The 24,427-nt window shown below is 34.1% G+C and overlaps 1 protein-coding gene across 1 annotated transcript in view; it reads left to right on the top strand.

Annotated features, from left to right (window-relative positions):
- The window catches only part of UGGT2 (UDP-glucose glycoprotein glucosyltransferase 2), a gene marked incomplete at its 5' end in the record, with an annotated part of 86,345 nt that extends 62,165 nt beyond the window's left edge, over positions 1 to 24,180 (top strand). Inside the window, 14 exons of the mRNA XM_084306529.1 lie at positions 2,041 to 2,120; positions 3,799 to 3,988; positions 4,900 to 5,058; positions 6,240 to 6,325; positions 12,301 to 12,385; positions 13,916 to 13,998; positions 14,876 to 14,974; positions 16,852 to 16,936; positions 17,277 to 17,459; positions 18,696 to 18,856; positions 19,155 to 19,269; positions 20,942 to 21,058; positions 22,728 to 22,872; positions 23,374 to 24,180. Coding sequence (XP_084162655.1) covers positions 2,041 to 2,120; positions 3,799 to 3,988; positions 4,900 to 5,058; positions 6,240 to 6,325; positions 12,301 to 12,385; positions 13,916 to 13,998; positions 14,876 to 14,974; positions 16,852 to 16,936; positions 17,277 to 17,459; positions 18,696 to 18,856; positions 19,155 to 19,269; positions 20,942 to 21,058; positions 22,728 to 22,872; positions 23,374 to 23,396 — 1,611 coding nt within the window. The 3' untranslated portion in view covers positions 23,397 to 24,180. The remainder of the gene's footprint in view (positions 1 to 2,040; positions 2,121 to 3,798; positions 3,989 to 4,899; positions 5,059 to 6,239; positions 6,326 to 12,300; positions 12,386 to 13,915; positions 13,999 to 14,875; positions 14,975 to 16,851; positions 16,937 to 17,276; positions 17,460 to 18,695; positions 18,857 to 19,154; positions 19,270 to 20,941; positions 21,059 to 22,727; positions 22,873 to 23,373) is intronic.
- Positions 24,181 to 24,427: the final 247 nt, after the last annotated feature.

Below are 24,427 nucleotides of genomic sequence, written 5' to 3'. Positions count from 1 at the left end.
ATAACATGGGTCATGGGACCTCTTCTGATCAATTAGCATTTGAAATAGATATTTTTTCTTTAATCTAATCCTAATTTAAATATTGCTAAGTGGTTAGGTGCCGATCACAGTTCTTACTGAGCTTTTCCAGTGTTAATTAACCTGACTATTAAACTCAGACTTGGAATTGCAGGTTTTAATTTAGCTCCATGCTTTACATGTTCATCTTCTCTTCATTTTGTCAGCTCTGTTGCAGATTCTATTGTAAGAAATTGTTTTCAGTGTAGATGTCTCATGTTATGGTGATGTTTGCACACAGTTCCAAGTGATTAGTTGAATAATCATGGTTTAGCGAGTTAATGCTTTTTGGATGAGTTGTGGTAACTGATGGTAAGTGTTTGAAAAGTGACTGCACATACAAAAGAAAATCTGGGCTTGAATCATTTTCAAGACATGTTTACTAAAATAATTCATCTATTTGCTACAGTATGAAATACTTCCAGAACAAAATTCCCAGGCTGCTCTTTGCATTTTCTTAATTAAAGTAAGCAGCCTGAATTCATTGAATAACTTGCCATATCAGAGGCTTTCCAATTTCCTCTTATTCATTGACCAGAGAAGAATTTTCCTCAGTTATTTGCTGCTTAACATTACTCTTAATGTTACGAATTACTACTCTTGAGGTATGAATATATGGATGGAATATGGTTATATACCTCTGCTTTTTAAAAGCGCATATTAGGCAATACCTATAATAAATCTAAAACCTTATTTTGCCCTGAAATTCTTCCTCAAGCTTCCTCTGTCTAAGGAAAGAGTTACTTGAGCTTTTTTCATGCTAGAATAATTTGTTAATCTTAAAAGCTTTATGAGGATTTGAATAAATACAAGTAGCATTGCTCTTCAGGTTCTCATTTCCTGGTTCTTCACTTATTCTCACCCTTATGCCATTCCCTAGTCTCCATTTTTTGCTCAATAGTGTTTTCAGTGATGGTATTCAGGTGAGGCAAAGGATGAGAATGACAAACTGCGAGCAATGTTTCAGCTATGCAAAGTTGTAGCACTGTAGTAAAGAATATGCAGCTATGGGTTGAACTGAGGAAAGAAAAATACTGTTTATAATAAAAGAGAGATTTAAGGATGGTCATTGTCTTGCTTTGTTCCTAATTTACTTACCATTATACTAATTTTAGCCTTAGTGGTATCAGTATTTAAACTTGGTTTTAATATCTTATTTGCTTTTCTGATAATACCCATCAAGGTAGCCACAGTTGCTTTATACTTTCAAATAAGCACTTTAGATCAGAAACCACATAAATGAAGATAAATTGGTAAAGGTTTTTAAGAGTGCTTTAAAGATATTAAATACTTTGTTAATTTTAAACAAAACAGATTGCTCACAAAGAACAAAATCTTGTTCTGGTATTATAGCTCCTGCATAGCAACATCCAGAAAATTAGTATTTTATAAATGAATAGATGAATAAACTGAGAAAGAAGTAGAAATGACTTTAAATAACTTGAATGTTTTGAAATTGATTGAGTAGCTTAGTATACCATTAATCTATTACTGACAATATTAGAAGAGTTTTATGAACTTTACTGTATTCACCGATTTACTGTGTACAGCAATTTTAGTAAGACTGAAGGTCATTGTTTTAAGATTGGTTATTGGATCAAAGGCAGACGTTGTACTTACTTTAAAGGGCTTTAAAATCTTCCAGAAAACACACTATGAGAAAAGTGATACTATAATTTACTCATTCATTGGAAAATAAGGATAGCTGCTCTTTAAAAATCCGTATTACTGGTAGAAAACATTAGCATTTTGACTATCAAGAATATTGTGTGCTAAATCATTCACTTTTCAAAAAGGTCAAGTCTTTATTTGCAATAACTGACAACATCCCGTAATATACAGATATATTTAGAACTTTAAAATGTTTGAGATTTCCACTGAAGCTTGAGAAATGACAGGATGCCACAAGGATAGTTTTGGCTTATTTTCAAAGTTTGATGATTATCAAGAACCATTTTTTACGCAGATTTTTTTTTTCTGTAGGTACTCAAAGACATTGTCAATATGAAACTCAGGTTGTTTTTGAACTGCAGATCTAAGCTGTCAGAAGTGCCACTGAAGAGGTGAGTAGTTCATAACTTTTCTTACACATATATGATCTCACTTGAATTAAGAAAAAAAAAGCCTTAATTGTACATATTCCATTGAGAAAGAAAAAGTGGGTGATGTATATGGTTTCTTCTGTTGCATTAATTATCTTTTTTAATAAAAGTTGAATGTTACTGAAGTAATTGTCTAGAAAAATTTCTAATTCTAAGAAATCAAACATTGCATCACAGAGGAGTGATCTAGTCCCTCAAATACCCCTGTCATAAACAATCCCTCTAGTAGTCAGTAGAGAGTCTTTCATGCCTGTGGACACTTGTAGAGATTATCTACCTATCTTGGTCACATCTTGATTTTTACAGATTCAGTACACTAAATTTAAAGATAAAACTTGCCTGAGTAATGTACAGTCTATACTGGTGAATTCATTTTAATTCATTAAGGACCCAGAAAGCTTTAAATTGAATTTTCTCTTAACTGGCTATAAAGAGTAGGGTTCACCAATTCAGTTACAGACATTTACACTGAAGTGAACTCCCCAGAGAGGACTTCTTTCCTTCTAAGAGACACATTTAAGCATTGCTGTCCATCCCTTTGGCAGAAATTTTGCCTATAATCTTGTCATCAATGAGAGCTGATGATAGTGTCCACCCTTTATCCAGTAGACTAGAGAATGAATTAATTGTCCACAAGACAGAAGGCCTTAGTTTCTATTCAGCTTCAGAGAAAATGAATGCACATCTCTTACATTGCAAGAGTGGACTTCAGAGTATCTTGTGTGAACGTTGTCATGATCACTTTTAAAGCTAGCCACTTTCCAGGTTTTAGAGCTTGTGAAAGGTGAGAAGAAGTGTTCTGGGACCTGCTCTGAGGACAGGTTGTGTTTTTCTCACAGCAGTGTTTTTATTTGAAAAGCCTCCATGTACAGCCTTGTCCAAATACTTTGTGGGAAAACTCCATTCTTCTTACCTTTTTACTTAAAAAAAAAAAAAAACTGTCATAGTAATTAAATGTTTTGTGGTTTTTTTTTCCATATGAATTAATAATTGCTTGCTGCTTTCATTCTGATGGAGAAAGATGGAGATCTTCAGTGCTCATCTTTCTCTGTTCTGATTCTTCTAATTTTGTTGGATATCACTAGAAGAAAGACGGAAGGAAGGAAGGAAATCATCAACATTATGTTGTTTCAAGAATTGTTTCCCTAGGAAACGAGAGTTGGAGAATAGAGAGACCTCTTCTTCCCACTGCTCTCTGTCTTTGCTGCTACTGGTGTCAGGAACTGTTCCCAAAGACTCTTTTTCCAGCAGACTAGTCCTTCTTCTTAGTTTAGTGATAGAGATTCTGAGAATCCAAGGCAGTACATAGTCAAGATATTTAGATGCCCCTCTTGGGTATTTTTACTTTCCCAGCCATTAAGAATATAGGTAGAAGCAATGCACATTCCCAGCAAAAATTTATCCAAAACAAATAGTTCTGTGCATCTACCAACCCATTTGAGAGAGTGTATGCATTGTCTGACAGTATTCCACAGCATTCTGTAAGAACAGGGAGATGCCATGCCTCCAAACATCATTAATGCGGTGAACATTCACTACATTATAGCATACTATGGAAGAACATCGTATCTGCAACTCAGCCTTCATACTTATTTAACATGGAGCTTTTTTTGTTTTTTTAACACTTCTTTTTCAACAGCTTCTATCGTTTTGTTCTGGAACCAGAATTAATGTATGGGATCAACAAACACCTTCCTTCTGAACCTGTGGCAAAATTCTTAGAATTGCCAGAATCACTGCTTTTGACTCTAAACATGATCACTCCTGAAAGCTGGTTGGTTGAAGCAGTAAACAGTTCCTGTGATCTTGATAACATTCATTTACAGGATGTAAGTAATAATTTGTAAATGTTATAAAACTTGTATTGGACCTTTAACCTCAAGAGGGAAAAGGAATCACAGAATCACAGAATTGTCTAGGTTGGAAGAGACCTCAAGATCATCGAGTCCAACCTCTGACCTAAAATGAAATCTTGTGAGATTTTTGTCTCTGTTTTCTAGAAATGCTTTCTGTGCTAATAATTTGTTCAGTATTTTACCATTTTTATTTTCATTGTCTGTCTTTCCACATTCTCCCTTTCTCTCTCCCTCTTTTTTTTTTCTCTCTCTCTCTCTCTCAAAGAAGAGTCTTTAAAGAAATCAGTGAAAAGAAACACAGAATGCATAATACAAATAAAAGTACTTTATCTGCTATGTTGAGCTTTTAATGTTTATGGAAGTATGCAGGTTTTTTGAGATTAAAAAAAAAAAAAAAACCACCTAAAAAAGGGATTCTGTGTGTTGTGTTATTTTTCTATTTCTCTTTAATTTTTAAAATGTATTTTTGGTAGAAATAGGATTAAACTGCTTATATCTTAAAGTAAACCTGAATATATTGCTGCTTATTAATATAGATAAAAACATAGATTTTAATATTTAATTAATTTTTAGTTTCTTTTTTTTTTTAATTATGTGAATTTGGAAGGTGTATCATAAAAGTGAAGTTTGGGATTTATCTTACCAAAGCTGAGGTGTCTCAGCTTTCCCAAAAGTCAATGGAGAGAAGGTTCTTCTAAATTTGTCCTTTTTATCTTGGATACCTATTTTAACATAGAGAGAAGTTCCCCCTGGAGGAGCCTTTCTCTTGTTTTTGACAGTTGAAGTTAGGTGAGATAAATCCCAAACAACATGCTTGTCATTGTAAAATGTTACTTTTTCCACATAGTTAAGTGATGTAATCTAGTAAAATATTCCTTTCACAGATAAAAGGGACTGTTACAGCAGAATATGAACTGGAATACATATTGCTTGAAGGACATTGCTTTGATGTGACAACTGGACAACCTCCTCGAGGGTTACAGTTCACCCTGGGCACAAAAAATAATCCTGTCATGGTTGATACTATTGTGATGGCCAACTTGGTAAGTATTAAGTACAAAACAGTCATACAAAACCAATCGCACACTCCTCATAAGTATTCTGTATGAGATTTTTGTTCTTAATAGAGAAATCCATTGTTGTTCTAAATGGAGAAATCCATTTCTCTGTGTTGCAAAATTACTGATGTTAAAAGTAACAGCAGTATCCTGGAGTTGAGACCATCCACAAAAGATGTGCATCTCTGATTTACCCAGCTTTTTCCTCACACTGTTAAAATCCAATATAGATTTTAGTTTAGCTTAATTTTAGACCCTTATCTGAAGTGCCTAATCTTGGAGCCTTAAGTCAATAGTAGGAGGTAGAAATCCTCAGATGAAGATTCCACCAATAAACATAAGGTACAAATCACTTTCTGATTAAAATAACCATTTTTGTTAAAAAACGATCCAAGCAAAGAAGGCTCCTATTTTAGTTCAGTTAAGTGCTTAAAGCCTTTGTGGACAAATCCACACCTCAGAATTCCTCTGGTCACCTGAATTATTTCTATTGGCATCAGTTTGTAGAGCAGAAGATCTTGTGATTCCTGAACTGAAAGACTTATTTTGTCTTGTCTAAGCTAATTTGATAGAGAAAGATCAAAACTTCAGTGAATAAGATCTGTCACCTATCTGCCATTCTCAGTTCTCTGTGAAAATTGTATCACAAAGAATGAAATGCTTAATAAACTGTGAATCTTTGACTTTTACACAAGTTCTGAAAACTTTCTCAACAGCAGAAGGTGTTCAACATGATGAAGCTTCCATGTTTGTTTCCAAAGCTTGTTTCATCTGGCTTTCACACAGTGATACCTGTATGCAATATTCCTAAATTGGAAAAGAGTTGTGTTGACTTTAAAGTTGTTACAAACAAAAAAATTTAATTTCAAAGAAGCCTTTCTGCTTAGAGTCTATTTAATAATTCATGTCTTTACTGCTCACTTACTGTTTTAGATGAAGATTTTATATATGCCTCAAATTCAGCTAGAAACAAACAGAACACGTTAATATGGACATACAGGAAAGGTGATACTATGCCATATTACATGCAGGATTAGTGTGTCAGTAGGTAGTGTTTATCGACCTTGGCTGCAGTACCAAATGTTCTGTAGTTGATGTTTGGATATTTACATGGTTGATTATGAAACACTGACAGAACAATTGCCTGTCTTTTTACTTTTTCATAGGGGTATTTTCAGCTGAAAGCAAATCCAGGTGCTTGGACACTGAGATTGCGTAAAGGGAAATCTGAAGAGATTTATCAGGTGTTTTCGTAAGTATTAATCTGTCCTTAGGAAACAAATGAATCTGCTAAAGTTCAACATATTTTGAAAAGATCTGACAGTACTGAAGAAAAATGAACAAAAATAAAATTAAAAAGTAGAACAGGAACCAAATGATGATTCAAAGTTTATAACAGATGCCTTAATTCCTGATAGTGGAAGGGGAAGAAATTATAAAACATAAAAACTAAATTTGAAAGTGTTCTTTTTCTGGGTGATTTTTCATAAAATCGAGTTTACTACCTACTAATTTAACTGCACACCTGCAAAGCTAAGTAGCAAAATAAAGAAGTGTTTCATATAATCCCTTTGAGGATGATCTAGAATTGCGTGTGTACACTGAGAGGCTGGAAATAAAGTGGACTGTGTATGATAGATTATACTGTATTCCTAATATTTTAAATACTGTTATAATTTTTTTACTTCTGTCTGGAATCACATTTTCCAAAGCTGCTCAACCAGATTTGATTTATCTGTGACATTTTATCCATGCTTCTAGTCCAATACTGTTTTTAATCTTCCAATACTTCTGAGTAGAGGTGTCTATTGAATGATTGTAGTTTAATTTCAGACTACTTATTCTGCGATGGTGTTTTTCTACTTTCTGCTTCTTGCATTTTTGAAAAGACTGTTGAGATATTTTGTCTTAAGCATTGATCTTTTTCAATATAAATTTAGTATTAGTTGCTTTCTTATTTTGTTCAGTAAGTTCTCCACTCTGATAAGGCATCTCTTCTCTTTACATTGAGCTAGGCTGTAATTTAAAATTCGAAATTGCTTTTGTTTCCATAATTGAAAGACAAGATAGAACAGAAGCATTAAATATTCACCAGTGTATAGTTTTCAAAGTATTGTTTAAAGGCATGTTTTTATTAAGAAAAAGGAACTAATCCACTCTACAGCTTTGTGTGGGATATACCTGACATAAAAAAAAGCATTTCTCTGTAATAAATGTGGATAGATATGTTCATAGTATTATAGGCCTTTCTCTCTTTTTTCTTTATTTTTTTCTAATTTCTGAGCAGAAAATTCTGAGTACAGTTCTTCCTCATGCAGAGGCTCTCCATATATCTCAGTCATCCTTGTTGCTCTTATTTGTTTCTTCTCTAGTTCTCATCTGTCCTTTTGAGTTGGTTGGCCATAATTAAAGACAGACTTGTGGTGTAATAGCATTGGTAAATTTTTATTGCTTCGTTTTCTATTAAGTACTAATGCCTGATCTCCATTTAGTGCCTTGCTAGGCACGAAACTGGTATTCTATGAAATCTGCAGTCTCCAAGATCTCTTTCCTGAGAATTAATAGCTAATTTAAAGCTTCTTATAGCTTAATTATCATTAGGTTTCTTTTTTCTTGTGCAGCAATATCCATTAAATTCTATTAGTACATCAGTACTACTACTTTCATTAAATTTCATTTGCCTTTGTATCATTCTCTCGCTGTCAGAAGACTTTCCTGCATTTCTTTAATGTTTTAGATTTGCATAAGGCCAAAATTCTATTTTAAGCTATAGTTTATGTTATAGAAAAATACACAGTTATAGAAAGAAACACTCTTTGGCAATCTGGATTGCCTGTGCCCTGCCATGTTGCCTTTCCAAACAGTGTTGGGATATTTGAAGTCCACCATGAGAACCACAGTCTGTGATTACAAGTCGCCTTCCAGCTTTGTCAAGACTTCATCTAATTCCTCTTCCTGATCAGGCAATTTTTACAGACACCCACCATGATGTCACTTTAACCTCTCTGATCCTTACATAAACTCTGAATGGATTTACTGCTTCTTCCACGGCAAAGCTCTGTGCATTCAACCCATTACTTTGTGCCAGGTGCAAACCATCTTTTTTGACTTCTCAGCATAAGAAGCCTTTGAATCACTCACATCATGTGAGCTTCTGTGCCATTTTTGTGATCCTAATGAGATCGTAGCTTCACAACTACGAAACTTGTAATTTGTTCTGTTTATATCCCATCTTGCATGCATTCCCAGGCAGGCCCCCAGACATGCTGCTTTCTCAGGAGAAGCAGGAGAGCCTTCCCTTAAGCACTTCCTCATTGCTGACATACTTCTAGTTGTTCTTAGTCTTTGGACAGCATTCCCTGACAAACCTGCTGTAAAGCCATCCTTTACTGTGGCAAAATTATGTATCAGGTAGATCCTACCTCTCCTCAGCAGTCCTTTTTCAGTGAAGAAGGTTCAATAGCCATAGATGCCAAAGCCATCCCTGTAACACCAACTGTTTAGCTAGATAGTTTCCCTGCATGTTGTATGTCACAGGATAGATCTGTAGTATATGAGGGCTTCCTCTTGAAGCTGTGTATCCAGTCCATTGTAGAGAAACATCATAGTTTTATTTTACCTTCAGTTCTTGCCTTTTTTTCCTCTCTCCCTGTAATTATGTGGGCTAAAATAGGTCAATTTTCTCATAAATATTTATTATTACTTGGAAGTCAGGAACACAGTTCCATATGATGTTTAGTCAACAACTGGTATTATAAAATGAGAAAAATGATGACCATGCTTGCTGTTTTGAGTATTTAGTTAATGCATCAGTTCCAGTGTCACAGGGAGGCATGTTAGCAGGATATTAAGTTCCTTCTACTTGTTTGCAACTTTCAATTTATTTTGTTTAAGAAATGGCTTACAATCTGTTGAAAAGGCAGAAAAGCTCAATATTTATCCTAAGAAGGTCACTTACTCTCCACCAACTGTAGCTATATAAGATGCCAAATTTAATATTCAATTTTTAAAGTATATAAACTGATTTATGAAAGGTATTGTAAAAAAATGTAGTGAGCTATAGTTGAATTAAAAAATGAAGCAAGGTGAAACAAAACCAAAAAAAGTGAAACAAATACTTTCTAGGTTGGTTCAAAGGAAACTTAAAACATCTGCAGTTTTTTAAGATATTCTTAAAGATTTTCTGTAAGAAGTAATAAAAATGAGCTTTACTGAGCCTGGCTAAGTTATGTATAATTAATACTTTATGACGAATCTAAAAAATAACATTTATTTAATGTAATTAAAACAAGCCATAGACTTGGAATATAACAGCTAAAGTATGTTTGGGGGGTTGTACCAGCATCTCTGATACTGCTTTTAATGATATCAGTATTAATAGTATCAAACTGCTGTCAGAACTCATGAAACTATTTAATAACATGGAATTTTGCCAAGTGTTATTGCAGGATATTCTTTATTCTTGTACATTAATCAGAGCCACTCCTGTTAAACTGTATTTGACCTGTTCTGTTGAAGCCTGTACATTATAATAGGAGTTTTAGAGGAAATACAAGATTTTGAAGTCACAGCATGCTTAACAACTCAGTGCGTATTTTGCTTCTCTCGTAGTAACATCTAATATACATGCAAGTAATTTATTTTCCTCTATGTAAACACACAGCTTTTGAAATTAGCTTGCTTTTTTTTTTTTTTTTTTCTGTCAAATATGACAAGGATCGTTATGTAGAAGCAGCCATACTTGTAAATCGGTGTTATCAATAAATTACCGTGAATGTTAGGAAAATTAAAATCAATATACTCAGCGACAGTCTGAACGCTACTTGTTATTAGAGCTTGGATTCTGTGATGTCAGTAGGGAAACAGGTAGGTATTGCAAGATAATAGTTCATTATAAAGATAGATAGATAGAGCCTCCTGCTGAAAATTTCATTTTTAAAAAGGCAACTGGGTATAATTTATTATATTTTGATGGTATGCAGACTACTTAACTGAGATTTGTATCTTTTGCAATTTGGACAAGGAATTGTTTGTTCATTCTGAGATTTGAAAGGGTCTCCATTGGAGTGTTTTTTTCTCCATAGGGAAAGTTATAATGTATTTGTGTTTAAAAGTATGTAGGTATTTTGAAACAGATTAAGGCTGTGACCTAAATAGTCTGCTGGACATGTTTAGTTTTATTCAATAATTACGTAGAAGTGATTTAGTTATTGTTAAATATTTAGTAGTGCCATCAGTATGCAAGGCATTTTCGTAAGATTTAAAAACAAAGTTGTGCGTGCCTTCAGCGAGTTTATAAATTACACTAACAGCGCCAACCGTGTTCATTAACTTTTGGACAAAGCACAAAGTCCTTACTGTATTTGTTAAAGGAGTTCATACATCATCGTCCCAGTTCTTCCAAACTAGGGGTCATATTCAATGCGTTTTTCTTATGAGCACTGATTTGAAATGTACATCTGTTACATTAATAAAATGGCAACATGCTGAGTATCATGCACAGATACAAGAGGAAAGATCCTCCATAAGATTCAGCACACTAAGTTAAAATTAGAGGAGAGTATGAGGGACTCAGTTTTCTGTCAGAGAGATACCTCAAAACAAGTGAACATTTTAGTCTGTAGCCATTGATAATGTAAATGAGTGACTAGGAGTCAAAATGAAGAGAAGTACTCAGTCAAGAAAAGAAAACAGTGTTACAGTAGGAAATATAAAAAATATGAATGGAGAAGCAGATAAATTATATCAAGACGAGCATGAAGTGTAATTAATGGTAACTGTCAGTATTTCCAATACGTTGTTCATACTGGGACAGAAACTCATCACAATGAGCCCAGTGTGGAGCAAAACAGTTGTGAGCTCAGAAAGGTGGAGTTGACAGTGGGGGATCCAGAGAAGAGATTTGAGGAGACAAAAGTGATGTTAAATTCATGGCCAAACCAAACAGTTTGAGAGTATTTTAAATACTTTGGAAAACTGTCTTCATCAGTGGAGCTGCAGAGATAGCAACAGAACTCATAACATGGAAATTTTGAGGTAAATGAGTGAACAAAAGAGAAGGTTTTGATTGTGGCAAAGCTAAGGGCAAAAGTAAGACCACTTAAAATCGTGACTGTGCTAGCTGCTGCCATTTCTGCTATCAACAGAAAAGAGTTTGGCTCTTGTTTTACTATTTTAGAGCTTTTTAATTGCACTACTTACAGTGGAGATCAATGCCCTTTTATACTGAGTGCTGTGATAAGAAGACAGTTCTTGACTGACTGTTCATATATGCAATATTTTAAAAGTGTGAAAGTAAAACTGAATTGGTGGAAAGGTCAAGATAATTCTGAACATTGTTTTCTGCAAAAATCTCTATGAAACTTAGTGATCATGGGTTTTAGGGAAGTGTATTAAATAGAAAATACGGGTAAATATATAAAATCCTGTCACTTTTATGTAAGTAAAATGAAACAGATTGAAGAAAAAAAAAAGAGGGGGTTGCAGATCACTTTCTTAAACCAAGGTTTCTATGTGTAGCTGTGGCAAGGGGAAACCATATAATGGCATTAAAAGAAAGAAAGGATTGAAGGAAAAATATATGGGCTTTTGAGACATAAGAGCTATAAAATTTGAGAATTATGCTATTACACTGCAACACAGAGAGACACCAACACTTCTCATACTTCTTACTGAGCGGATGAGTGCAATTTAGAGATGCCTGAATAGCTTTAAATTGATGTTTGGGGGCAAATGTTCATGTGGTGCATTGCTTACAGCCCTGTCTGTTACCAAAACCAACCATTTTTACCAGCCTTACTCGTTCAGCACTGTGATGAAGCTTTCACCAGACCTTTTAAAGTAGGTTTATTTTAAAAGTACATTTAGTGCCATCACAAAGCAATTTTCAAGATTTTTTCCATATTTGAGAAATGAAATGTAGTTTAATATTTTAATACAATCTGTATCTGTATAATATATTCAGCTCTAGATTGCTGCATTTTTTCATTGGTTAATAAAATTTCCTGTAAAAATTCAAATTAAAAAGTGAGAATTAAAACTGAGGGCAATGACTAGGTATGAATAAAGCTCAGGAAGTGTCTGAAGTTAGGATGTAATTAGGTGCAAGTGAAGAAATTTTGTTTCTATAAATACAAGCAATCCTAAACCTTATCCTCTAATTAAACACAAGTGATAATGCATGTTTTAATGAGTTAGTACATTTGCACATTTTTTTTCCCCTCACAGCCATGAAGGAACAGATTCTGTAGCTGACCTGGCTGATGTTATTGTGGTATTAAACAACTTCAGAAGCAAAATTATCAAAGTTCAAGTATGTAAAGAGATATTTTGTCTGCACTATTTCTTTATATATGACTAAAGCTCACATGTCTTAGGCTATATTTAAATGGCACAAATATGCTGGAACATATAATTTAGACTTTGTAAATTTAAATAAGAGAAGGGTACGTAAATTAATCTGGTTAATTTGATAGAGTCAGGTTGCACTAGTTGTGTGGGAGATTGTTAAATAGCTATTAAAACAATACATTTGTGTACATAACACATATAGGATTTAATTCATCTACTTTAAGGTGTCTAAGACTGGTCTGCAGTCTGAATTAGGTGCTTTAAACTCCTTCTCTGCTTAATAGAATGAGAAAGACAGTCCAGAGGACTGACTTCTCATCATAGCTTTAGACGATTTAAAACAAGGGATGATCACCTCTTGAGGCATCCGGTTCTGCCCTGTGACTGGGGATGGACGTAAAGTCCCTTTTAAGTCCAGATTCCAAAATGGAAGCTAAAATTAGGCATGATGAATTCTGCCCTAAGTTGTCAAATCTGTGTAAATGAAATTACTTTAAATATATATCAAAAAAAAAAAGAAACAGAAGTTACATTATGTAAATAATATTTTTTTTTTATGTGTACTTGGTATGTCCTATCCTAATATCAGACACTGAGAAGCCTAGAGAACTATATAAACATAAATAGAAAGAAGTATTTTAAAATCATTTATTTCCTGAGTATCTTCCCCAGTTCTTTAATAGTAATTTTCCAGAACCTTAAGAAAACAAGTAACATTCTGGAGGGTGAGGAGACTGCCTTTAAACTACAGAGAAGGGGTAAAGGGTGCCAGCTTGCTTTAAATAAGAAAAATATTTTATATGAAAAGTGGTGCATTTTAGAACCACTTCAGTGATATCTAGGATATGGCTTCAGCACCATTAGTTAAAAGGACACTTAGTGTGAAGAGAAGTCTGCAAGTGTTAATTTGACAGTGTAAACATGAGAAACTGCTATGGTTGTAACAATATATTCAAACACCTAGTTTTGGAAGGTGTTTGGATTTCAGAAATACTTATTTTTTAATCAAGGAAATTAAGGTCGGCAAACAAAATGAGTTTGGCACCTTATTTAGTATCTGAGTAAGACAACAGAAATGGCTTAAGTTTTACAGGAGAGTGTTTCAGACACGGATTTGTCACCTTCCCCTCGTGAAGGGATTATGAGAATCAGGTTTCCCTTCAATACACGGTGCACCACCCTGCTACTCTTCTCCTGTCCACTAATGTCTGTATCACAAAATCACACCTTTATCTTCTGTCCGGGAGGAAAATGAGCTATGATACTTTGCTTCTTGTTACAATATGTTCTGTACTTATTTTTAAAGTATGAAATGACATTTTTTACAGTCCAGTTTAACACAGTTCAGTAACTATTTTGCTGAAATAGGAATTGGTAAGATGTTAGTCAGGCTCACCAGTAAGTCCACCATTGTTTGATAGCATAATTGAAGTAGAAATTATTATCAACTAACTTCCCAAATAACATAAATTCATTTATCTTATGTGACTAGGTACAGAAAAAGCCTGATAAAGTGAATGAAGATCTCCTTACTGATGGAATAACAGAAAAAGGAAATTTGGAATCAGTTACAAGGTAATAAATAAATTGTTTATATTTTAACTCTGCCAGGACATGTTTATTATTCCTCATACTGTAAACGTTCCTTAGTTGATAGTGATACAAACATGTGAAAAGACCTGATGTCTCCCTAAGGGATTTATAATATAGATAAGAGGGGGAAAGAGACAAGTTATGGTGTCTTGTACATCTCATTATTTCCTTTTTAATCCTTTCTTTCCATTTCTAGTTCCTGCTCATTTTCTCCGTCAATGTTATTATTGTTTTGCTGTGGCAGGGAATCAATCTCAATATGTGTAATGTGTTACTCATCAGTATCAAACTGAACATCAAAAAGCAGGCTATGATGCTATTTCTCTGCTGCTAGACAAAATTTATGAAAGCCCATGAAGTCTGTTTAAATATGTCAATGAAATACCTCTTGAAGTTTGACTTTCGTAAATAATTGTAATAAACTTTTCTTCAGACCCTCACCCAATAAAGTTCTTAGTTGATCTTCCCATTGATTCAAAGTTGTAGCTCAGGAGCATGAGCTCAAGTCCTGCAGTTTGTCTGCCAGCTTCTTCCAACCTAGAAACTTCTCACATATCCTTCCTCTTTAGTATGGAAAAAAGTCACAAACACTGTTTGGGACTGGGACCTTTCTTTTTGACTTAAAAAAAAATGAGACTGCAGTTGTGCCATCCTTTGTCCTGAATGAGTATGAGGTGTTCTTCCCAAAAGATTTTGGTATCTTAGGGATGTGCAGAAAAAATAAAAACATAAGCATATTCAGCTACTGTAGGATGAGTATGTCTTTTGTGTGTTTTCTGACTTGTGATTATTTACAATCTCAATGGTAATGTAGTAGTGTTTTCTTTATGTTTATACAATAATTCAATTATTTTCTTAGTTTTTCAGAAGAAATTCCACCAGAAGAGAAGGAAAAAAAAAGTGATATTCTTAATATATTTTCAGTCGCTTCAGGCCATTTATACGAACGTTTTTTAAGGTAAGTAAAGGTTCAAAAAGTTTAAGCAGCATAAAGAAGCTGACTTTTCTAACAAGGTGGTATGTTTTAGCCTAGCAGGCAGCTCAGCACCACACAGCCACTCACTCGCACCCTCACCAGTGAGATGGGGGAGAGAGTCAGAAAGGTAAAAGTGAGAGAACTGCTGGGTTGAGATAAAGACCAAAGTAGGTAGAACAAAAACTGCACATCCAAGCAAAGTGAAACAAGGAATCCATTCATTACTTCCAAACAGCAGGCAGGTGTTCAGCTACTTCCAGGAAAGCAATGCTCATCATGAATAACAGTTACTTCAGAAGATGAACACCTTAACTCCAAATGTCCCCCCCTTACTCCTTTATCCCAGATTTATTGCTGAGCGTGACACCACACAGTATGGGGTATCTCTTCGGCCAGCCTGGGCCAGCTGTCCTGGCTGTGTCCCATCCCAGCTCCTGGTGCACCCCCAGCCTCCTTGCTGGCAGGGCAGCATTAGAGGCTGTAAAGTCCTTGGCTCTGTGCAAGCACTGCTCTGCAACAGCTAAAACATCAGTGTGCTATCAGCACTCTTTTCATCAAAAATTCAAAACACAGCACTCTACCAGCTACTGTGAAGAAAATTAACTGCATCCCAGCTAGTATCAGGACATAAGGCATAAAGAAGGACCAACTTCATCTCTGAGAACAAAGTATAGATGTTTAAAAATATCACTGTTCTTTGAAGAAAGAAAAATGTTCTCCGTGCCTTTCATGAGTGCATGTGCTAGGTGCGAACAAAAAGGATGAAGTTCAGCCTCTCTTTTTGAAGACATAGCAGCAGTGACTTATTAGAAGTTGTATCTATTCACGTTAAGTCCAAACTATGGATTCTTCTGTGTACATATGTGACTTCTATTTAATATCTCAGTGGACATGGATTATTCAATAAGCAATGATTGCTTTGAATGAATTCTTAGTTTGGCTTAATCTGTTTACCACTATTTCTCTGTTACTTTTCTTATTTCCCTGAGTCATGCTTGTTTACAGATGTCAGATCTAGTGATTTTCATTTCCTGAACGGCAATTGCACAACTCTGTCATGCATATCTTTTTGGAAAGTAGTATTTTGTATGTATTAACTGTTATTTCTTAGTAGTCAGACAGAGTTTGAATGTCTGCGTTTCTTTTCCTTCAGACTTCAACAGCCTTCATAAAAGGAAAGACTTGTTTACTGTAAAGGAGAGAAAATTAATTTTTAAATATTTTGCATGCTTCTTTACTGTACTGTAAGGTTTATTACTCCATGATTTTCAAAGCAGACTTGACATCTTCACGCGCTTCACAAGTTATTGCTTATCTGTCTGGTTTCACCAAACAAATGTGAATTGCAAAGAATGGAACCCAAAATAAGGGTTTAACTTTTTTCACATACCTGAACTATTTTTTTTCTTCTTTTTAGAGTTATCAAGGGTTTTCTGAACAGGATCTTAGCCTGAACCATGCTTTCTCTTTCTCACTGTTTTTCTTTTCAGCAACCTATTAAACTCAATATATTCTAAAATAAATAATCTCAGTAGCCTAGTTAACATTAGGGATTAATCGTTATTCTAATTTATTGTCAGGCTCCTCTTTCAAGGTAAAACTTGTTAAGAGATCCACTTTTGAAACTTTTTTCTAATACTGCCTGTTCAGGATGGATCAAATACATCTATCTCAAAGTGGTCTCGAACGTGTGCTTTTTAAAGCTTTTTATAGATATGTTATAGATAATAGATATAAATTTCCATTTAAGGTGGGTTAAGAAAAGTTACAATTAGAAAGTTTCAGCACCATTCGGGTGCAGTTGAAATATAATGACCTGTGTGTATCGGTTTGTTCATTATAGACTTCTATTTCCACAGAATTATGATGCTTTCTGTTCTACGTCATACAAAAACACCAGTTAAATTTTGGTTTCTGAAAAACTATCTCTCCCCAACATTTAAGGTAGGAGAAACATCTTTCTTTAAAATTTTAAATACTTACAAAAATTGTTACAATTGAGAAATTATATAATTAAAATTTAAATTTGTGGCTGGAAATGACCTCAAGTGTAAGTTTCTTCTTTTCTGGAACCCCAAACCCAGTGATAGATTACAGTTCATTATCTTCTGATATCTATGAGCCTGAAAAAAATGCTTTTTATATTTGTAGAGCTGAGGATACTTCTAGAATTAAAGAAACATTTAAAAATCATAATTTATGTGATTAGTAAGGTCAACAGAGCTACAACGGTGTCAAGTCTTTGTGTGTCACATAAACTTAAAGTTTTTGGATCTTCTTCTAGGATGTTATTCCTCACATGGCGAAAAAGTACGGATTCAAGTACGAATTAGTACAGTATAAATGGCCTCGCTGGCTTTATCAGCAGACAGAAAAGCAACGAATTATCTGGGGCTACAAAATCCTTTTTCTGGATGTTCTTTTCCCTTTGGCTGTAGATAAAGTAATATTTGTTGATGCTGACCAGGTAAGAAAAAATAAAACTGTATAAATGTATGAGGAATTTGTTTTGGTTTAAATTGATCCAGTTTCATTCCCTGTGGCCATTCCGTCCAAATGTTGGTCTCATAGGACTGTTGCTGTTGCTGTACAAACAGAACCAGGAGTGTTGCAGAACATGAAACAAAACAAAGTCACTTGTCTTTAGTCGTGTAGAAACTAAGAGTCTCATCAGGGTGAGTTGCTGAAAATTCCCTCTAATGTCCATGGAGAGACAAAGGCACCTGGAGAGATAGGTGTGATCTTAAAGGTGCATTTCATTAAGGGCATATTGGAATGATTCAATCCCTGGGCTGATTGTCTTCTCCACTGGCTGTGGAAGGGGTCTGAGGTGATTACTTCAGACTATTTGACCAACAGACTAATTTTTGAGATGAATTCTGTCTCTTTTGTTATTGAATTTGCATTCAGTCTTTCACTCAGAAATGAGTATTGTATAATTTAATGAAAGGTAACATGCTTCGATATCAGATAGGATATTGAAGAGTCTGTCACATGGTTATTAAAAATCTCAGAAAAAAATATTATCTATTTTGATGCTTTTCCAAAGCTTGGGGTAAATTAAATTCAGATGTAGCAATGCAGACTGCAGCTTTCTGCAATTTCATCTGTATAATGTATTTTTATTGGTTTTCCGTCCTAAATGCTGTAAGGATTTCTCTGCACTCTAAAGTAGAAGAAATTTTTTACCACTGATAAATTAGATTGGTGGGGTTTGATGAAAGAGTGGTCAATTAGTAAAGAAAGAACATTTGTAAAATGGACTTGTAACCTATTTTTAAAAGTACATTGCTGTGAGGTACAAAGATTTTCAAATGATGCCTTAATTTTTGAGTGTCCAAGCTAATGTAACAGATAAGAATAATTTTTTAGAAGGGAGATTCTCAAAAGATTTTCAAAGTTATACTACTGTATTAAGGGAGTTTAATAGGGGGCAATCAGAACAGAGGCCCATAAATTAAAATTAATTTGTTTTATTTAATTTACTTTTTAAATGTGTTCCACAGTTGGCCACAGAATACACATAGATTTTTTCTTGAACTAGAATTAGGTGAATATAATTCCAATGGAATACTTTATTTACACTGTATTGTTGTAGTGTCTCAGTTTTATTAAAAAACATAAACTTCAGTCAGTTTGCTGACCCTCATATGCACACGTTAAAAACACTATTAAGTAATAAAATGTTTTTATTCTTATTTAGATTGTGAGAAGTGACCTGAAAGAACTCAGAGATCTAGATCTAAAGGGAGCTCCTTATGGATACACGCCGTTCTGTGACAGCCGTAAGGAAATGGATGGGTACCGTTTCTGGAAATCAGGGTACTGGGCATCGCATCTTGGGAAAAGGAAATACCATATTAGGTAGGAGAAATTCTACATATTTTTATGCAGTTTGCAGAAATGATTCGTATCTAGGTCTTGGTAGTGAACAATGAAGTGTTCACAAGCAGTTGCCTTACAGTCATTCTCAGCAAGAAATGAATTTTTCTAAATTCAGATGATACATTGATTTCACCTTTTTTTTTTATTGTAACTTCAGCTATTAAAATAATATCATTTTAGCATATGAATAGTTTTTGCTTTGTTGTTACTTTTTAAATTAATGTTATCAAAAACAACATGAAACTGCAAGTCTTGATTCATATTTTTATCTTTGTAGTGCCTTATATGTTGTGGATCTTAAGAAGTTCAGAAAGATTGCAGCAGGAGATAGGCTTCGGGGCCAGTACCAAGCTCTCAGTCAAGATCCAAACAGTCTGTCAAATCTAGATCAGGTATATTTAGGTTTAAGCAATTACGTTTTTCGTTATCTTTCTCAGTATGCATGGAATAGCTTTTTATCTCAATGCATGTTATATAATTCTGAAATTATTTGCCTTTTTTGCTGTTGCAGAACATTTTTTGGTGTCCATATGAGCACAGTTCAGAAAATATAACAAAGTGATTATTACTTTAAATAATGGTTTGATATGAAGAAAAGAAGGAAAAAAATAGCAGAGGGAACAAGTGTTTGCACTGCTTGCCTTTATCTGTACTTGTTCTATGTAAACTTGTGTGTTTTCTTAATTATAATCTTCTATTCTGATAATGGTAATTACAGTCTTACCTAGCAGGTTTTTAAATTTTTATTTTCCCATTAATGTTAATTTAATTAATCTAAGTGCTAATGCGGTCTTGTGGTTGCTGAGTCACCCTGGGTTGACCAGGGTCTTCATCTTCATTCTCCACCAATTTTTAAAGCTAGGTGAGATAAGTGAGTATGCAAATCACAAGCGTGTAAGTACATTGTAGTCTCTCTCCTTTCTACTCCATTTAACAATTTTGTAAATTCGCAACTTTAAGAGTTACTGTATTAAATTAGGAATTGTGATTTCATTTTAAGAGTCAGAGAGGCACAACAGAAAAACAACCTCTTTTCTCTTGAAATTGAAGTAATGATAAAACATTTATTTGGTCTTCCTAACATTCATAGAATTGAAGTTTTTCAAAAAAGGAAACATTTAAATTAACATTAAAATGTCTTGACACAGCATACTTCTATTTTAGTAGTTAGCTAGTGTAGTTTTTCCATGCTAATGACTATATTTGAATTAAATTACATGCTTTTTGTAACACAGCTGTATGTACTATTTTATTCTGTCACATTTAGCAATGTGTATTGGCAAATAAGACACGACTAATACTTGAGTACTGACGTTTATTTTTTAACTGTTATGTAGGGGTTGTGCATGTGAAGGAGCTTATGAATGGATCTACCAATTACACTTATTATTTTTAACCATGGTCAGAGTACCCGTACTGTAAGACTGCCTGGGATTCTTCTCTTTTGTAAATGCTATTGGCTACATTCAGCAAAATATTGGTTCAGTGCTTTCATTTTGATGAGAGTATTTGAATATACAATAAATGTGAAAAAAATGCAATTTTAAGTTAAGTAAGAAAGTTTAATCGCTTTTCCTTTTCATACTTAAGTTTCTGGAATCTGTCTTCCTAAAAGAAGGCTAACTTTAGAGTAGTGTCATAATCCTGGGTTATGTGCTTTTGAGCATTTTTTTCAAATCAGAGGAATGGAAATATGGTTAAGGCGCTTTAATAACTGCGCACGGTCTAATTCTGCTAGGAGTATTTAGCAGATGGCATGTGGTGTCCAAACTATAAGTGTCAGATAGCAGTATAAGTTATGTCAAACTAAGGAAAGACAGATGTCAGTACATGACAAAAATACTAGAGAAGTAAGAGGTGGACATTTTGAATGGAAATTTCAAAATGAAAATTTCAAAATGAAATTTTGAATCTATTAGAAAAAGAGTCAGATGAGCACATAGAAGGAGACCTAAGAACAACTTGCAGAAGTGGTATCAGACAAAAGATATTCTGTGGAATCTCTGACTAATTGTAGTTACCTCAAAACTCAATTCTAATTTATGATTCTACAAACTTTTACAGGATCTTCCCAATAATATGATTCATCAAGTAGCTATTAAGTCTCTCCCTCAAGAATGGCTTTGGTGTGAAACCTGGTGTGATGATGAATCCAAGAAAAAGGCTAAAACAATAGACTTGGTAAGTTGGTTTTGAGTTAAATTAGTTTTATAGATTAAAAAAAATATATTACAATTTCTGTGCCTTTTGATATATGCGTATGTGGTATCACAGAGCCAGCCTTGCTGGAAGGTATTGGAACATGAGTTTCCTTTTGACAAATGCCTGAATACATACAACTTTCCTCCGTTCCTCCAAGAGCTATCCTGTATGTTCCGTACCAAATGTGCTTATGTTGAAGCTGAAAACTGTACTGAAAATTAAGTGCTGCCATCATAACTGGATAGGATCAGTTTTTTTTCACTCCTGTACATGTATTTGCCCTCCTTTTTTTTTTTTTTTTTTTTTTTCCTCCATTTTCAGCCTGGTTAGTAGAATTATCATGAAGTACTGCTAATAGCTTTTTGAGTTTTGTGTGCTGCTACCTCTGCTGAACCTGCTGTGCAGAGGAGTAATATTATTATGACTCTTTTTTTCTGTCCATTTCACCACTATAAATGAAGATAGAGCATAGCTTAAAAAGAATAAAGCTGGATAACCTGCATTTAGAAAGCAGAAAATATCTGTCTTTGGGAATTGAAACAGAGAGAGAAAAAAATCTGCTGTGGCATTATTACCACAACCCATTTCCCCCCTTCATTTCTTGAAAACCCCCACTCACTGTGAGTGAAACTTCAGAGCCATAAGTCTGAAGAAAAATAGACAACTGGAATCTGGTGCAAATATTCCGTATGGAAAGAGCTATGTGTCTTTACAGTTAAAATAAGCTTTTTTGTGTGTGTGCTAAACATGGCTACTGTCTATTCTAGAAAGTAAAAGATTGAAATTTAAGTTACTAGACTATCTTTCAATCCCCAGTATCATGTCACTTTTTATTATGGTTTATAGTTATAATATTTTATGAAAGTAACCATTTTCTAGATAACACTAGAGGAAGCATCACAATCTTAATAGAAAGCATGATATCAGTTTTAATTTCAATGTGCTAATGTATACCTTGTATACTCCATGTAACTATGTCTAAATATTAGTAGTCTTCTGGTAGCTAAGTCTCTACTATCCATATGGTCAGGAACACACAGAAAAAAATGAATTATTTACAATAAAATGTTTTAAACTATTTAAAGAGGGGTTATTTACAATTTGTTTTTTTTTAAATGATTATCCAGGTAACTGACCTTGCACATCTTGTCCTTCAAAGAACTCATAAATGCTAACAAGATTATTGTTAGGTATGAGATAAGTGAGAGCAAAGAAATATGTTTGAGACTTCAGATAGTTCTGTGGGCTGCTTTATGTAAAATATCAGAATCTTAACCAGATATTTAAACTGAATCGTGATAAGAAAATATGGTAAATAGCAGTTCTCTGCAAAGTAGTAAGATTATTTTTTGCATAAATGACTTTTTATTATGCTTTGCTATACTAATGTCAAGTTTCATTATTTGCTGCAAAGTAGTTTTCGTCTGAAGTTAAACTTATTTTTCACTTTGAAGTAAATTGTAGACCACTTTGAAACATTCAGATTATTGTACTAATCAACATATGAATACATAGCTAGTTTTTAGCAATAATGTGCGTTCTGCTGTTTATTGTCAGTGACACTGAGGAGCTGATCACTTACAGTTCCTTGGAGAGGTGGTGTTTTCACATTGGCTTTCTTTACATCTAATATGTTTCAAACTTTCAGTGTAACAATCCCCAAACCAAAGAACCGAAACTAAAGGCTGCTGCCCGGATTGTTCCTGAATGGGTTGAATATGACACTGAAATACGGAAGTTAATAGAGCAAATTGAAAAAGAGAAGAAAAAGCAAACATCATTCTTTCAAAAAGGTAACTTACATGCATATTCATCTGTTAATTCTTTAAAATAATCTATCTGAAATGAAGATTGGAATCAAAAGGCACATACATTGCGTCGTTGTAGTTTTCCCTTCAAGAAATTTTGCACTGAGACTCATTTGAAGTGAGTGTCACCCCACCTATGCTCCCCTCCTTTCAGATTTTACGCATCGTCTCCATGAATTTCCATGACACTGTCTCCTTGTCCAGTACATTTCTCCATCTTCAGACTGTAGTTTACAAGTTTCCCTGCCACTATCAGTCTCCAGTCTCGAGTCAGAGAACAAATTCCCTTTTTTAGTATAAAGGATTCTTAGTAGTTTTTATTCTTATTTAAGCTTATGGTCAGCCTTTAGCAAGGCTCTAAAAATGAAGTGCATGTTGTTGACTCTCTTAGCAGTAAATAGACAATAAAGAGCTTTCTCCATGTTTTACAAAACCAGTGATTAAGTTTCTATGTAATGGTGATACGATTTTTTTCCTTGGTTACAGGTTTGAAGCACGATGAACTTTAGCATCACCTGTAAAAATCAATGGTGACAGTGCAATAGTCTTCTGCAAAAGACTGACTGGAAGTTATGAAAGCTGCATTGGCACTATTGTTAACATTCTTCAATGTGAAGTGAAATATTTTATAACTTATGGTGTTATTTAAAAATGTTAAATGAAATGTAAAGAACAGAAGAGACAAATCAACAGGTACTTGCTTTTATTTAAACCAGTGTAGAGTAGCTTTCCTTGTTTCTTTGTTTTTCTTTTCCTTCTCTAAAAGACAGTTTGCCCAGAGAATTTTACACTATAAACTATGATGTATTCAACTCCTCAGAGATTTACCTTGTCAGCAGCTGGGGGGAGCAGTATTAAATATGTATATGAAAACTGTTTTGTGCGTATTACATGCATTGAGTACATGTATTTAAATATAAAGAATTTTGGTTATATATCCATAGTTTTGTCCTTGAAGAAATGCTGCGGTCACAAGAAAAATTATCTTTGTAGCAAAGACATGATACAAAAAATAGCCTGAACAATTTAGACCGCAGGAATCTAAATCAACTTTGAAGCTTACTGAAGCAAGGAATGTAATTATTCATTTTTTATACAGGATTGCTGCACTTTTACTACTAACTTGAAATAAACCATTTTTGATTCTTAAGCTCCTTTTGGTCACCTAAGTAGTATGCCGTAAGATTCCATTATGTGTTTTTTGGTTAAGATAACTTCCAACCAGCCTGCATTGAATCAGAAGGTCAGTACCTGAAAGATGTTTCCATTCAGTTTTGATTATCATTATTTTGTCCAGAAATTAAAATAATAAAATATTTGATTAATTTTGACTGTCAGTGGTGTCTACTGTAATTTTATAAATACGTACTCACAAAAACTGTTGCTCTAATGGGCTACTGATATTCTGATCTACAGAAACTGCAGTGAAAAATTCTTGCAATGCACGTTTGAAAATAGAAATTTTGTTTCTTAACCTAGTACCTTCAGTACGTGCTCTGTTGCTTAGCTTGTGCTGATGTTCAAAATAGACTGGATGAGA

This window comes from Netta rufina (genome assembly GCF_964035555.1).
Source record: "Netta rufina genome assembly, chromosome: 1".
NCBI classification, from domain to species: domain Eukaryota; kingdom Metazoa; phylum Chordata; class Aves; order Anseriformes; family Anatidae; genus Netta; species Netta rufina.
Note: the sequence above shows the minus strand (reverse complement) of the source record. Positions and strands in the feature narration are given on the sequence as shown.